Below are 15,036 nucleotides of genomic sequence, written 5' to 3'. Positions count from 1 at the left end.
TGTACAATAAAAAAAATATTAAATAATATTCATATCATATATATGGAAAATGTCTGATTTTAAATCTTTTACTATGCAGTAATAGTAAGCGTCGTAAGGTATGATAAATCGCCTCATGATCGAATTGTACCAAGAAAAATAGTCGTTTGATACAGTTAGCCCATTTGTTAATTCTTCCTGTGCACAACGATCATGTCGTCCATGCCAGTAGGATAAATATTCTGCATGGATTCAACGCTCGTCTTAGTCGTGCTTACTTCTCAAATCAATTTGGTGTAGTGCTGGGAGTGTATAGGACAACGAAGGTATCGTTTGTTGCAGATCGAACTGTTTCAACACACGATTTGGATGATGTCACTCTACTATATGGACTAACGGTCAATCAGATGTCTTTACCATCACGATAATAATCAAGTAAGGATGACCAAATCTGTAGTGTGTATAGCGTCCAAATAATCTGACAAAAAAAACTAAAAATAATAAGTATACATATAAAATGTTTTAAATATTCGTTTATATATACATTTGCTACTTGATTGTGTATCAGCATGTCAAATATTTTTCTGTATACGAGTAACATATTTGTTGACTGTTCAGAGGCAGCTAATACACCATTCCATCTAAAATTATTAAAAAAATACAATTAATTTATATTTTTACATAAAATGATAACGAAATAAATATATAAATGAAATAATATCTGGCATTAAATGGACGATGATCTGAAACCTGTAGCTAGACTTGTGGTGCTATAATTGGAAATCGATCATAAGTCCATACTTGTCATAGTATCAGTGGCCCTACTATTTCCCATGCTTGTGCATTGGAAGTTCGACAAAGTTCTCTATACAACCATGCAAGACATGCACCACCCTACGAGTATGTACCAGCGTGCTCGAAATCATACAATAGTGGGAGGAACATGAGATGCACTAGAATATCTGACTTGTCAGCAAACAAAAATCTTACAATAAGTTGTAGGATGTATGCTCGTGCATACCTACGTATGCTGATGTCGTCAGTATTGGGAGGTAATTCTGGAAACTAGGACGCTAACCAGGGATACTCAATCTTGATCCCTTTAGATCCTCTGGTAGTTCGCCTAAGAGCTCTTCACAAACGTTCTTCCAGTCATACTGTAGTGAACCTATCAATGGTTGTCTGTCCACTCGTAACCTAAATTGTATGGCAACATCCTACAGCGTAATCGTACATTCCCAACAAGGCAGGTGAAATGTGTGGGTTTCTGGTCTCTAACGCTCAACTAGAGCAGTAATAAGGTGTCAATCAAGTTGGATAAAACTACTTTGTGCAACCCTAAGAAAACCTGTCTGTTGAACATATGGAATAATGCAGTGATCAAATGGGATAGTATGCTATGCAGTCGTCTCCCTTCTTCGACAATTCAACACTACAGTAGAAGAACTATCCCACACTATTTGTGAACGATGTGTATTTTGTTGGTATAATTGTACAGGATTAGAAGGACCATGTTTCATTAGTTCAAATTACATTACATAATAAAATCAATGACATAAAAGTTACATTCAAATTACATTATACATAAAAGATACATGGATTTTATTATGTAATATAATTTGAACTTCTTAGGTAATGGAGTCTGGTCCTTCTAATCTTGTATAATTATACCAACAAAATACGCATCGTTCACAAACAGTATAGGATAGTTCTTCCACTGTAGTGTTGAGTTTTCGGAGAAGGGAGGCAACTGCACAACATGTTATCCCATTTGATTACTGTATTTTTCCATATGTTCAGCAGATAGATTTTCTTGGATTGCACAAATTGGTTTTATCCAACTTGATCGACACCTTATTACTACTCTAGTTGAGCGTTGGAGACCAGAAACCCACACATTTCACCTGCCTTGTGGGGAATGTATGATTACACTGCAGGATGTTGCCATACAATTTAGGTTACGAGTGGATGGGCAACCATTGACAGGTTCACTACAGTATGACTAGAAGAACGTTTGTGAAGAGCTCTTAGGTGTTCTACCGATCAAGATTGAGTATCCCCTGGTTGGCGTCCTAGTTTCCAGAATTACCTCCCGATGCCGACGACATCAGCGTACGTAGGTATGCACGAGCATACATCCTACAGCTTATTGAAGGATTTTTGTTTGCTGACAAGTCAGACATTCTAGTGCATCTCATGTTCCTCCCACTATCGTCTGATTTCAAGCACGTTGGTACATACTCGTAGAGTGATGCATGTCTTGCATGGTTGTATAGAGAACTTTGTCGGGCTTCCAATGAATAAACATTGGAAATAACGGGGCCACTGATACTATTGCAAGTATGGGCTTATGATCGATTTCCAATTATAGCACCACAAGTCTAGCTACAGGCTCCAGATCATTGTCCACTTAGTGTCAAATATTATTTCATTTATATATTTATTTCGTTACCATTTTATGTAAGAATAAAAATTAATTGTATTTTTTTTTATAATTTTAGATGGAGTGGTGTATTAGCTGCCTCTGAACAGTTAACAAATATGTTGCTCATGTACAGAAAAATATTCGACATGCGGATGCATAATCAAGTAGCAAATGTATATATGAATGAATATTTAAAACATTTTATATGTATACTTATTATTTTTTTGTTAGATTATTTGGACACTATACACACAACGGATTTGGTCATCCTTACCTGATTATTGTCGTGATGGTGAAGACATCTGGTTGACCGTTAACCCTCTTATATGCTTTCATATAGTAGGGTGACATCATCCAGACGTGTGTTGAGACAGTTCGGTCTGCGATAAACGATATCTTCGTTGTCCTATACACTCTCAGCATTATACCGGATCGATTTGAGAGATAAGCACGACCAAGACTGGCGTCGAATCCATGCGGAATATCTATCCTACTGGCATGGACGACATGATCGTTGTGCACAGGGAGAATTATCAAATGGGTCAACTGTATCAGACGACTACTTTTCCTGGTACAATTCGATCACGAGGCGATTTATCACACTTGACGACGCTTACTATTACTACATGGTAAGAGATTTAAAATCAGACATTCTCTATATATATGATTTGAATATTGTTTAATATATATTTTTTTTATTATATAGAATAATTTTATCGACGATGTTCAACAACATTTAGTGCAGAACAACTTACCAGAATTGGGTTCAATATGTCAGCAAACATTGGTCAATATAGAAGGTATTATTCAACAAACAAGACGACTCAATGTTGCTGACATCGATCGAAGACGTATTCGTCGTAGACGACAGTGACAACAGGGTGAACCTAATTTAGAGGGACACGAAGACAACCCCATGGTAAGGACCAGGGGGTCGTTTTTAAATTTTATGTAAACTTGCATTTTCAAATTGTAAATTAAAGAATTAATTGTAAATATTCTTTAATATCATGAATTTTTTAAAAGTTTTAATATTGTTATACATCTATAATTAAAAAAAATAGTCAACACACTTTTAAAAAAAGAAAAGTAAATCGTGGACCGAGTCCACGAGTTTGTGTCTGACCGGTCAACCAGTCAGTTGACGTGGTGTTGACTGGATTAAATGGTACTCGTGTATCGAGTGTTGTCACATGACAATCATGTACTCAATACACAATTTTACTATCCCAATTTTGTCAATAGTTTTCTAAAACACCTATTATTAGAAAAAGTTTTCCTCCAACCCTATTTTTGTCATTATATTTTTTTAAAAATATTATTTAAAAAAAATGCAGATAATACAAGCAGAGAAATTTATGTAATCATGGGTAGAGTTAAAAAAAAGTAGCTCCTTTATACCCCCACCAAATCAAAGGGTTGATTAATTTAAATTTTATTTTTTATTTTTAAAATTTAATTTCATAACCATTATGGTTAAATATTATTTCGGTCTTTATACTTTTTTTTTGTTTTTTATTTTTTTAAAAATTTATTTAGGTTCTCATACTTTCAAAATGTTCTTTTCGATCTTTTATACTTTAGTTTTGGTTTATTTAGGTTCATGTACTTTTGAAAGGTTCATTTTGGTCTTTTCATTTTCATTTTATTTTATTTTTAAGGTGTTAAAATGATTATTTTTTTAAAGTTCAAGAATCAAAATGAAACTAAAATTAAAATAAATAAAAATTGAAAATATATAGATTAAAATGAATATTTTAAAATTTAAGAACCAATATATATATATATATATTTATTGTATGTATTTTCTTCAATCTTTAATACCTAGAATTGAAAGGGGATAGAAGATTAGCATGAAAGCGCGTGTAGTGTGTGAGTGATCAAATCAGTGGGATGGAGCGTGAGGCTGATGAAATTAGGGCCACATTATTTTTATAAAAAATAAAAATATAAAAAAGAAATAAAAAAAAAGGTTAGGATACTGACAAAAGAGAGCTTTGTCTTTTCGTGATGCGTGTAAAGCACAACCCATTATGGCGCGTCGATATGGGTGAAAAGTCCTCCGACATTCTCTTCCCAATCCCACACAAATATCCTCTCTTTTGACCACCTTCCCACCTCCCACCATATCTTTCCAACCAAGCCTTTATTTTAACTACCACAAATATTATTTTACTTCCCATACTTTCAACTTTATTTCATTTTAATTCATATATTTTCAACCGTATGATTTTAATTGCTAATATAAAATAAATTTTTTTACAATAAAAGATAAACTAACCATAAATATTAAATTTAAGATTTATTAAAAGTATAAAGTTTAAAATTGAATAAACTTCAACGGATAAAGATCAAATAGTATTTTAACCTAAAAGTTATTATATTACTCTTTAATTTTTTTTATCAATGTTTTAAAATTATCATTGGAGTAGAAATCATTATTTTTATTTGAAGTCATTGTCATATCATTTTATATCTCAATTCATATCTAAATCTTAAAGAATTTCTACTCCAAATGCATTTTTAAAACGTCTATAAAATTTTAGGAGTAATATTATTTCAACTTTTGAAAGTATAGAGATATTTTGTTAAAAAAACAAATGATAAAGTTTAAGGACAAAAAATTACAAGTTTATTTTGAAGTTTTAAATCTGTATCTATTTTATCTCTAAACTTTAAATTTAAATTTAGTTGGTTCTTGACTTATTTGATACATTTAAAAACCATGAATCTACTTGACACAAAAATATAAAAAATATATTTCATTACGCATAAAATTTCAAATTCTATCAAGTGAATCAATTGATGTTTGAAAATTTGAATTGTGCCAGGAATTTATTAGATACAAAATTGAAAATTATGAATTTATTAAATATTTTTAAAGTTTGATGGCATATTAGACACCAACTTAAAGGTTCAAGAACCTATTATACTTTTGAAAGTTTCAAGACTACATACTTTAAAGTCCAGAAATAAATTTGTAATTTAACTTTTATTTTATTACGTGCTTTCATTTTTTACCTTAATAATTAAATAACCATTTTAATTCATGTACTTAGTTATTCTACTTTTTAATAAATTTAAAATTTGTCATCAACGTTGGCGTATGGAGTTAGGGTTAGTAACGAATAATAATAATAATACTTTGCACACAATGTAAATTTGTTACCAAATCCCTAGACAAAAAGGTTTGTAGGAAACTAATTTTACATCTTTTAAAGAATATATACTAAATTTAAATATTTGAAAATATAGACCTCAAAATAAAATACATTCCAAACGTTTAAAAAGTAATTATTTTGCCTTTAATTTATTATTTTCGTACTTTAATTTTTTTTCTCACTCAATAATTGTTTTTAACATATATGGTTTGAAATGCATACATACTCACATGAATACTTTAGTGTTCATAAATCATATTCAAAACCAATCATCAATCCATTGAAAGCACAATAAAATAAGGATTAAGTCATTTGATAATAGCAATCAATTCATTTTAACTAACATAAGCAATGAATAATATTATTAAAATTAGTATTTTTTTCTTTTGTTTTTTTTAATACGACAATCATGAAATGAAATATCGAATCTAACTATCCTAATAATTATAATTAGTTATATATTCTCTAAATTTAAGATAAAACTAGAGATCACTAGAAGAAATTAGAAAGAGATGTATGAGAATAAAATAAAAAACTCTGAGTGTATTTCGAGCAACATTCATTTACATATATCTATATCAACATTTTCAACTATTGCCGCATATTAATTATTTTTACAAAATTTTAAAAAATTTGATTTTTTTTTATTTTTTATATGTATAATAAAAATAGGATGATGCATAAAGATAAGGGTATCGGAAATATATCTTCAAAAAATGAATATGAGGAGAAGCTGAGTTTTGATTGAAGCACTGAACCCAAAAGAAAAAAAAAGAGAGTTTTAGGTGCATTGTTTTTTGCCCAAAATCAGTGGCTTTTTAAAGATTACTACTTTTGAATGCTTTTGGTCTTACTCAACCTGACAAACTTTAGGCTTTTATGTTACCCATTCATTAATTACAAATCACATCAATGCAAAAATACTTTTCTTCCCCTCAAAATTATGACTCTTTTTTCCTTTTCTTCTTGTTTTTGTTTCACACATAAAATAATTATGACACCTATCATTTACAAAAGGTTAAATTAAGGTCTATACTTTTAAAATTATTTCATATCTATGAGTTTTGTATATGTCTCATAAAATCTTGTCTTATTTTAAGTTTATAAAAATTTATTTATTTATTTATTTATTAGATATGAATTTGAATTCTATCTCTAATAAAAATCTAAACTTTTAGTTTCGTGGTTAGTATAGACTTAAAAATTTTATAGAATATCGAATAAGTCAAAGGACGTAAATTTAAAGACGTAATAGATAGAAAATTGTAAGGATAAAAACTTATTACGATTTAAAACAAAATTAAAAACTAATTGGATAATCTTAAAACTTTAGAAATCAAAACTAAATTTGTAATTATAAACCATGTAAGCATTGCAAAAATAGCTAAAAAAAGTAGCAAGATTGAGTATATTAAATAATTGTGACAAAATCTTAAGATCAACTTTGATTTGGTCAATTGTAAACCAACATTAATTTTAAGGGAGCGTTTGGGATAAGGAGTTAGTTATTATAATTTGGTTATAATAGTTTGTGTTTGGGGTGTAAACTATTTTAGTTTGAGAAGGAAATAGTAAACACGGTAACAAAAAATTAAAAAAATGATGAATTTATAATAGTAAAAATTGTAGCAAATCGTAAATACTATAGTAAATGAAGGTTTTGAAATAGTATTGATGTTAATAGGAGATTTTGAAATAGTATTTACTGTAGCAAAATGTGGTTATTATAATCTTAGATAGTTTTTGCTCTAAACGTCCCCTAAATGATTTTCGGTTGATATAGTTCAATTAGTTAAGAGATATATATCTATGACCAAAAGGTCATGTGCATGATGAAAATTTAAATTTCCGACATTTTGTCAAAAATATATATTTTAACTAGTTGAAATATCTTTAGGTTGGTAATGCTAGACCATATTAATTATTGAACATTCAACTACTTTATTTATATTTTAAAAAATTAAAAATCAACTGTTATACATAATTTCTTTTGTTATTCTCTTTTGAGGATTTCTATTATTATTATGGTTTTGTTTGTAATAACTAATAATTCAGTCATGATAGTTGAAAAAATGTAATGATTAAGTCTTTTTTTATGTCATTAAAAGTTTGATTAAGAAATTATCTAGGGTGTATGCCATTAAACTTTTTCAGATTAAAAAGAAAATTAACCTTCACAAGCATATATAATGAGAGTTTAATTTGGATGAATTTACTGCTTTTCTTGAAAAATGTGACTTAATTAGAACTTTATTTCCAATCATTTTGGAGGTAAAAGTAAAACTTTGATTATCTTCTTTGTCTACTAATCAATGTAATAGTGTCATGAAAAGGATTGAGAATGTGTCTCATATAGAAATATTTCCATTTCGTGTTTTTTTATCTTTTAGGTTTAACTAATTTTAGAGATAGGTAAATTAATAATGTTTAATTTTTCATATCTTTACGAAGTTAGCATTGAGTTGAATTATAAAGCCTGAAGTTAATATGTTGGTGTTAGAAAATTTGTGTTTAGGATGTAGAGTTATGGTTTAGTCTAGAATTAAGAAACATTAGAGAGAGAAAAAGAGGAGAATGTTGAGTTTTTCGATATACTGTTGAAGTTGGTAAAGTTATGAAGTCGGTGGGCCAAACATAACCTACATATTTATAGAAGTGTTCCAAAAAATTTATACAAATTGTTTCCCCCATTTCTATTTTTAAAAAATGACAGCCTGCCACTCCTGAGAGTCACCGCCTTGCAGTCTTCCCTGGGATTTTTCTTAGTACAATTGATCGATATTTCATTTGCTTTAATTTTTAAATTACTTTCTTAATTTCCATTTTTAAATTTTAGTGAACAAATGACCACTATAAAAATATTTCCAGTCTTAACTTTTTTTAGTACAACAAAAAAAGAGTAGGGTAGATTTGAATCTCCAATTTTAAAGGAGGTAATATATGTCAATTATCTGTTTATTTTGACTCATGACTTGAACTAATTCGATTTTTTTAACTACTTGAATGATATAGCTCAACTAGTAAAAAAAGTAAACTCTATCCAAAGGTCAGAAATTCAAATTTTTATGTCATTTATTGAATTCAAAAATAAATAAAATAAAGACATTTTTTTAAAAAAAAAATTCAATAAAAATTAAAATATAAAACATAGTACAAAAAAATTTAACAATCAAACATAATTTTGTTTTCCTTCTTTTTAAAATTAAGAATAAGAAACTAAATAAAAAAAAAAGAAACAAAAACGTTGTCAAAAGGAATTTATAGTATCTCCATCTCCTCACAAAAGTTCTACGCTCGAGATCTTTTGTGAGTAAAATGTGTAACATGTAAACTTTAGACTTTACGAAAATTAAACATGAATAAAATCACCCCTCTTCACATTCAAAAACTAACTCAAAATATAGTTCTTCAACATGAAACCCTAGTTTTGCTAAAATTTAAATTAGAAAGAAAAAAAAAACCAAGCTTATAATATCAAGAACATGAAACTCTCATACTTGTGAATGGGAAGAAGATGAAGGATTAAAACCACTCCAATAATGGCGATGATCACTTCCTCCAACAACTCCCCAAAATGGCTTTCCCACATTCACCTCTACTTGTTGCCCATCTTCCTCCATTTTTGTCGTTGTTTCGGCCATCTTTTTCTGAATCTGTCCGACAATGCTATAGCTTGACGATGCGTCGATGCCACCATTTCCGAGCAACCGAGCTGAATTTGCGAGCAACGGAGACGGATGTGTTTGGTGAAGTTGAAGCTGTGGTCGCCATTGAATTTGATCAAACCCTAAAAAGTTGGCTATCCCAATGGGATGATGAGTTGAATCCAGAGCTCCTTCATTTGGTGTGGAAATGGCATTATTGTAATTTAATCTCATTGCTTCTCCTGCTGAAAGCTCTGAAAGTTTATATCAAAAGAAATTGAAATTATATGTGGCTAATTTGATAAAAGTTTTTATATATAGTTTCATTAGGTTAAAAAAAACCTACAAAATATTTACTTCCCATAGTCTATAAATTATCAAATTAAAAATATTACATCACAAATATTACAATATTTATAAGTAAATATGTATGAACTTCTCATTTATTGTCGAATCTTGAGCTAAATAATATAATCTCGACCAAACTAACAAAAGTTTGAATTTCACCTTCACATATTGTTGAAGACTTTAGGGAAAAAAAAAAGTACTTGAAAATTAAAGAAGATTTAATAAAAGATTGTAGCTTTTTTAGCTCAACAATATACTCTTAGACCAAAATAAGCATAACTCAAATAACATAGTGTTTATATTATCAATCTCAAAGTTAGAAGTTCGATTTATGCATCCCACAAATTGTCAAAAAAAACAAAAAGATAATATATGGGATGAAAAATTTGAACATATAACTTGATCGAAAGTATGCAAGTCAAATTGAGTTCATATCGATTTTCAAAAACAAAAAATTAATTTCTTTTTATTACCCAATTTTCACTTAGATTCTAAAAGTTAGTCTAGAAAGTGAAAAATAGGAAATTAAATAGAGACCCATGGTAGTATTTTTTTTTAAAGGAGTAAAAATTGCATTCAAAATGGTGATTTAAAAGAGTTAAACTTTTTAGATCTAAGTAATAATTTAAAACATCATCAGTTCTAATATAATTTGTTAGATTAAAAAAAGAAAAAAAGGAAAAAAAAGTACCAGTAGTAGTAGGTTGGCTTTGGGAGTTAACCGGAGATTTAGAGGTACTTTTGCTTCTCTTATTATTTCGGCGGTAGCCGCCGCCGACCGGGACGCTTCTGAGAGCGCCGCCTCTGGTCCAGTAGCGGCGGCAGGTCTTGCAGAAATGGCGGGGCTGAGAAAGGCTATAGTTGTTGAAGTAACAAAATTTTGTGTTTGTTGATTCACATCTTGGACACTTCAGCGCCGTCTCCGGCACCGGCAGGTTCGCCATTCGGGCTCGTTCCGCCATCGACCCAGGCCGAACTTGCGGTGGTGGCGGCGGCGGCGGCGGCGATATCAACTGAAAATTGCTGCCTCCAATGATACTACTACTTCCAGATTGATGGCTTGCTGTTTGCTGTTGAAAAAATAGCTATATTGAGATTAAGAAGACATTTTTTTAGAAAAAAGAGACGAAATTGCAGTGAAGAAACTAAGAAACTAAATTGGTTACCCGTTGCCATTGATGGGTTGTTGTTGGATCAAGATAATTAGATGGGATGGAGGGAAACACCATTGTGTGTGTTCTTCAGTTTTTCTTTTTTCTTTTTCTTTTTTTTTTTCTTTCTTTCTTTCTTTTTTTTTTTGGTAAAAGGTTTGATGGGATTTTAGAGAGAGAGAGAGAGAAGGGAGAGAGAAAGTTTCATGTCATTATACTTTATAAATGTCACCAATTTTCTCTTTTTGTATTATTGCTTTTTAGGGTTATGATGGAGAAGACCCATTGTTTCTTAATGAATAAGTTTGTGATTCTACACACACATTTTTTTTTTTTTTTTTTTTTAAGTAGGGTGGGTTCGAATCTTCGACCTAAAGGTTATTGATGTTTTAAATTCGAATGAAAAACATTAGAAAAGACAATATTATGTAAATAGTTTAGGAAAGAATGCTAATTATATGAGTGGAAATGGACAAACATAAAACACCAATTACATCTTATTTTTTGACTAAGCTTAACACGAACTCTATAATCACTACAAGAAAAACTAGATCTCCCGATACTTTTTTTTCCCAACGGACATAAAAATTTATCAGGAAAAACACCTATCTTGCAAAGGTAGTTTGGCCATTAGGAAATCTAGCATTCCCAACACCATTTTTTAAAAATGTCGAGGAAGGTACTTTATCTTGACTCTAGTTTCATAGGGAGAACTATATTCTAAGGGAAAAAAAAAGCGTCGAGAGAATTCCTCTATGTATCTCGACACTTGGCATAAGGAGAAAGTGGATCTCCCAATACTTTTTTTCTTAGAATTACGTGTTAAAGAGATCCACGATCTCTCAACACCACGTCGAGAAAAGTGGATCTCCCAACACTAATACATTTTAGCATTCAGCATAGTCCTTTTCTCATAAGGCTCTATCGATGCTTCGACGATGATTAAAATAGGACGAATTTTTTTTTTTATCATTCGAAAAGGTCAAATTTGTTATAATGAGTCTTCGAGAATAATCTTTGGACAATTAGGGAGATTGGTGTCTAGGAACCTTAGGCTTAAGAATTATATATAAAATTAAGAATTTGTTATCAACAAGCCGACCTTAGCTCAGTTGGTAGAGCGGAGGACTGTAGTCGGTTTAACGCTGTCAGATAATCCTTAGGTCGCTGGTTCGAATCCGGCGGGTTGGACTTCTTTTTTTCTTCTTTTAAACCAAGCTTTACTTCTGCTAAGCTTAACGGTGTGTGAAGCATACAATTTATAAATTGATTTTTACTGTTATATCTATATATACTTGTTATAATCCCACAAAATTACCATGTTCTTGTTTTATATAATGTCGCTAATTGTATTTTATTTTTACCATTAAAAACTAAACTTATAAGTATATGACCTTTCATCCATAAGTTTTTATATTTTGTTATCTACTTTCTATTAATGTTTTCAAAAATCAAATCAAATTTTAAAAACTAAAAAAATAAATTTTTTCAATTTTTTTTTTTTAAAAAATTTGACTAACCACAACTAAAAAATTGAAAAAAAAACAACCATAAAATTTAAAAACTTAAAATTGAAAACGAAATGATTATGAAATGACTAACTCAAACATCCGTTTGATCCAATTCTTAAGCTAGATACCAACTTTATGTATCATTTGGTTGAAACTTGTCATAATAGCTTTGCCATTACTAGTTAATGGCAAAAGACCATAAACTAACATCTAATATAGGATATTGTGGGATAAATTTTAAATAGATGGTTGTTTTTTAAGCATTAGAAAGTCATTTCAAACTAAAATTAAATTAACATTACTAATCAATTTAAACAAAGGTAGGTATAGACAAGTTTTGTTTTTTTAATAAAAATGAGTGAGTTTTCGGTTTAGGGTTTCTAAAATTCTAAAAAAACTAATTAAGATGTAGTTTTTTTTTATAAAAAAAAAGTCAAGATTTGACCAAAATTATTTCAACTAACTTGAGAAACATTAAGAATTTTAATGGAAAAAAATTGAAAAACTTGTAGTATATAATAATAATAATAATAATAATAAAACTTAAAATTAAAGGGTGTCTCTTTAGGGCTTTGGTGGTCTTACAAAAGGTGATGGACCTGACCATATGAACCTTTATCACACATGGGTCATGTGGGTCATTTTTTCAGACAAATTAATAATAAGCAAAAAAAAAAAACTTTATTGCAAGTGTTTCTCTATTGAATTTTCAATACACTAATTATTTTAAAAGTAATAATGTTACATGGATCTTTGTTTCATTAAAGAGAATCAAGCCCCCTCTCTTTCTCTCTTTTATTTTATTTTATTTTATTTTTGTATGTATTTTTTTTTTCTATTTTAAGGGAGTGAGATTCCTCTGAAAATAAGGAACATTATTTTTGCTTTTTTCTTTCTTTCATTTTATAGGCTTCATCAATACTTTTCTTTTTCTTGTTTTTCTTTTCCTATTTAGTTGTGGGTCTCACATTAAAACCCAAAGTTTAATTTTATTTTGGATACAAAAAAAGTATATGCTTGTGGGTCTCATTTCATATTTTTATTCATCTTTATTTTGTTCTTATTCACATTCTATAATAATTTTAGGAAAATATGTAATAAATTAAGAACAATTGAGGATGAAAGTTATCTTCTGTTCATTTCTGTTTAAATTTTATGGTAATTAAGAAGCAAAAAGTAGAGTTTTATATGGCTTAAATTCTTTTAACGTATGTTTACCCAAACGTATAATAGAGATGTCTATTGAGACGGAGATGGAGAAGGCTTCCTCGTCTCCATCAATGTCTCCCTATTTCATTTCACATCCCTACGAAATTTTTCGTGTGGATCGGGGTGGGATTCTCCACGCGAAATTTGCAAGGATCGGATTCCCCGTGAGGAAAAATTTTTCATTTTTAAAAATTTATTTATTTTAAAAATTTTTTAAGTTTATTCTCAACTAAATAAAATTTTATATATTAAATGAGTTATTTCTAATACATTTTCGTTAAAAAAAATTATAAATGTTCTAGTAAAACTAATAATATTATATGTGAAAAAATATAAGTTAATCATATAATTTCTAAAAGTTAAATTTAAAAATATTATAATATCATAGTCTAGTCGTTCATTTAAATACTAGAACATTCATGGTCTCATGAGTAAAAAAGTCCATCTACGAAATGTATTAAAGTATAAAAAAGTTAGGATGAAAAATTAGAAAATGACTAATTTTTTATGCATGATTTTTGTAAAGTGTTTTTATATAAATAAATAAATAAGTAATGTATATATATATATATGGACACACATATTATAAATATATATTAAAAACAAAAGAAAACATACCTTCTGTAAATAGAATTACAGAAAATGAGTTTATACTTTTCTTTTTATTATTATTATTATATATTGTTCATCGGGGTGGGATGGGGAATCGAGATGGAGACGGGGAATATAATCTCTGTTCCTGTCCCCGTTGAGTCAACAGGGAGAAATTAATTCTCCTTGCTCCCTCCCCATTCTCCGTTCAATTAGGGATTCTTCTCCCATTCAGAGTGGGTCCCCGAAGGTCGTAAATGGACATCTCTACATATAAGTATATATATCTCTAACTAGTTAAGTATTGGGGTAAAGTGACATTTTAGTTAAAATACCATTTTGAAACTTCAATTTTAGTCTCCATATTCTCATATTAACGTTCAATTTTAGTTGTCCTTATAATTTTAATAAATCTTAAATTTAGTCTCTATTGCTAATTAATGTTGATTTTTTAAAAAACTTTTTATTTTCTATTAATATTTTTACTATAAACTTTGGAAACATATTCACATATTATTTTCTAAAAAATATATATGAACCAAAAGTTGAACATTTATAAGTTCATAGACTATTAAAAAAGAGTAAATAGAAATTTTTGGGCTAGGATAAAAAAAAAAAAAACTTTCCATGCTATAATATCAATTTAATTTACAATTCTAGGTTATAGAGAAATTGGTCAATTGTCTCTTAATATATTACAAGGGAAAAAAAAACAAAAAAATAAATTAATTTGCACCACACATGAAATTCTAAATATTCTTTTTTTCCCTCTAATTTTTGCATGGGTACATTATGGAAAGCTGCTCGGTCGTACGTACCACCACATGGCCACCACTAATACATACAAAACCTATATAAATAAATCAATCAATCGACAATCGATAAATAAAATAAATTATAAATATAATAATTTTTTTAATGTATATGGAAAATGATTGCTTTGGATTTAATATTTGATTAATATTATTTTCTTTTTGGAAAAATGCCTTTTTTAGTTCTTAATAGAACGTTTGGGGC

General features: G+C 29.2%; 1 protein-coding gene and 1 non-coding gene across 4 annotated transcripts; one reads left to right on the top strand and one right to left on the bottom strand.

The window, feature by feature from the left end:
- Positions 1 to 8,921: 8,921 nt before the first annotated feature.
- Positions 8,922 to 10,975, bottom strand: LOC120069894 (dof zinc finger protein DOF3.6-like). Of its 3 annotated transcripts, none has more exons than XM_039021722.2 (3): positions 10,724 to 10,975; positions 10,249 to 10,627; positions 8,922 to 9,463 (listed from the first exon to the last, which is right to left on the bottom strand). In XM_039021722.2, exons 1-3 carry the CDS (start codon positions 10,784 to 10,786, stop codon positions 9,057 to 9,059), a joined length of 849 nt encoding a protein of 282 aa, XP_038877650.1. In that variant the 5' UTR covers positions 10,787 to 10,975; the 3' UTR covers positions 8,922 to 9,056. The 3 variants fall into 3 exon arrangements, with proteins under 3 accessions (XP_038877650.1, XP_038877651.1, XP_038877652.1); XM_039021723.2 differs by having other exon boundaries at positions 8,922 to 9,454; positions 10,724 to 10,941; XM_039021724.2 differs by having other exon boundaries at positions 8,922 to 9,451; positions 10,724 to 10,941.
- Positions 10,976 to 11,805: 830 nt separating this feature from the next.
- On the top strand, positions 11,806 to 11,899 carry TRNAY-GUA (transfer RNA tyrosine (anticodon GUA)). The gene is made up of 2 exons: positions 11,806 to 11,842; positions 11,864 to 11,899. It is a non-coding gene; the product is annotated as a tRNA-Tyr (tRNA).
- The last annotated feature ends 3,137 nt before the right edge of the window (positions 11,900 to 15,036 follow it).

This window comes from Benincasa hispida, chromosome 3 (assembly GCF_027475165.1).
Source record: "Benincasa hispida cultivar pf3 chromosome 3, pf3_genome.v1.1, whole genome shotgun sequence".
In the NCBI taxonomy this organism is placed as follows: Eukaryota; Viridiplantae; Streptophyta; class Magnoliopsida; order Cucurbitales; family Cucurbitaceae; genus Benincasa; species Benincasa hispida.
This window is presented reverse-complemented; position numbering and strand designations above follow the sequence as displayed.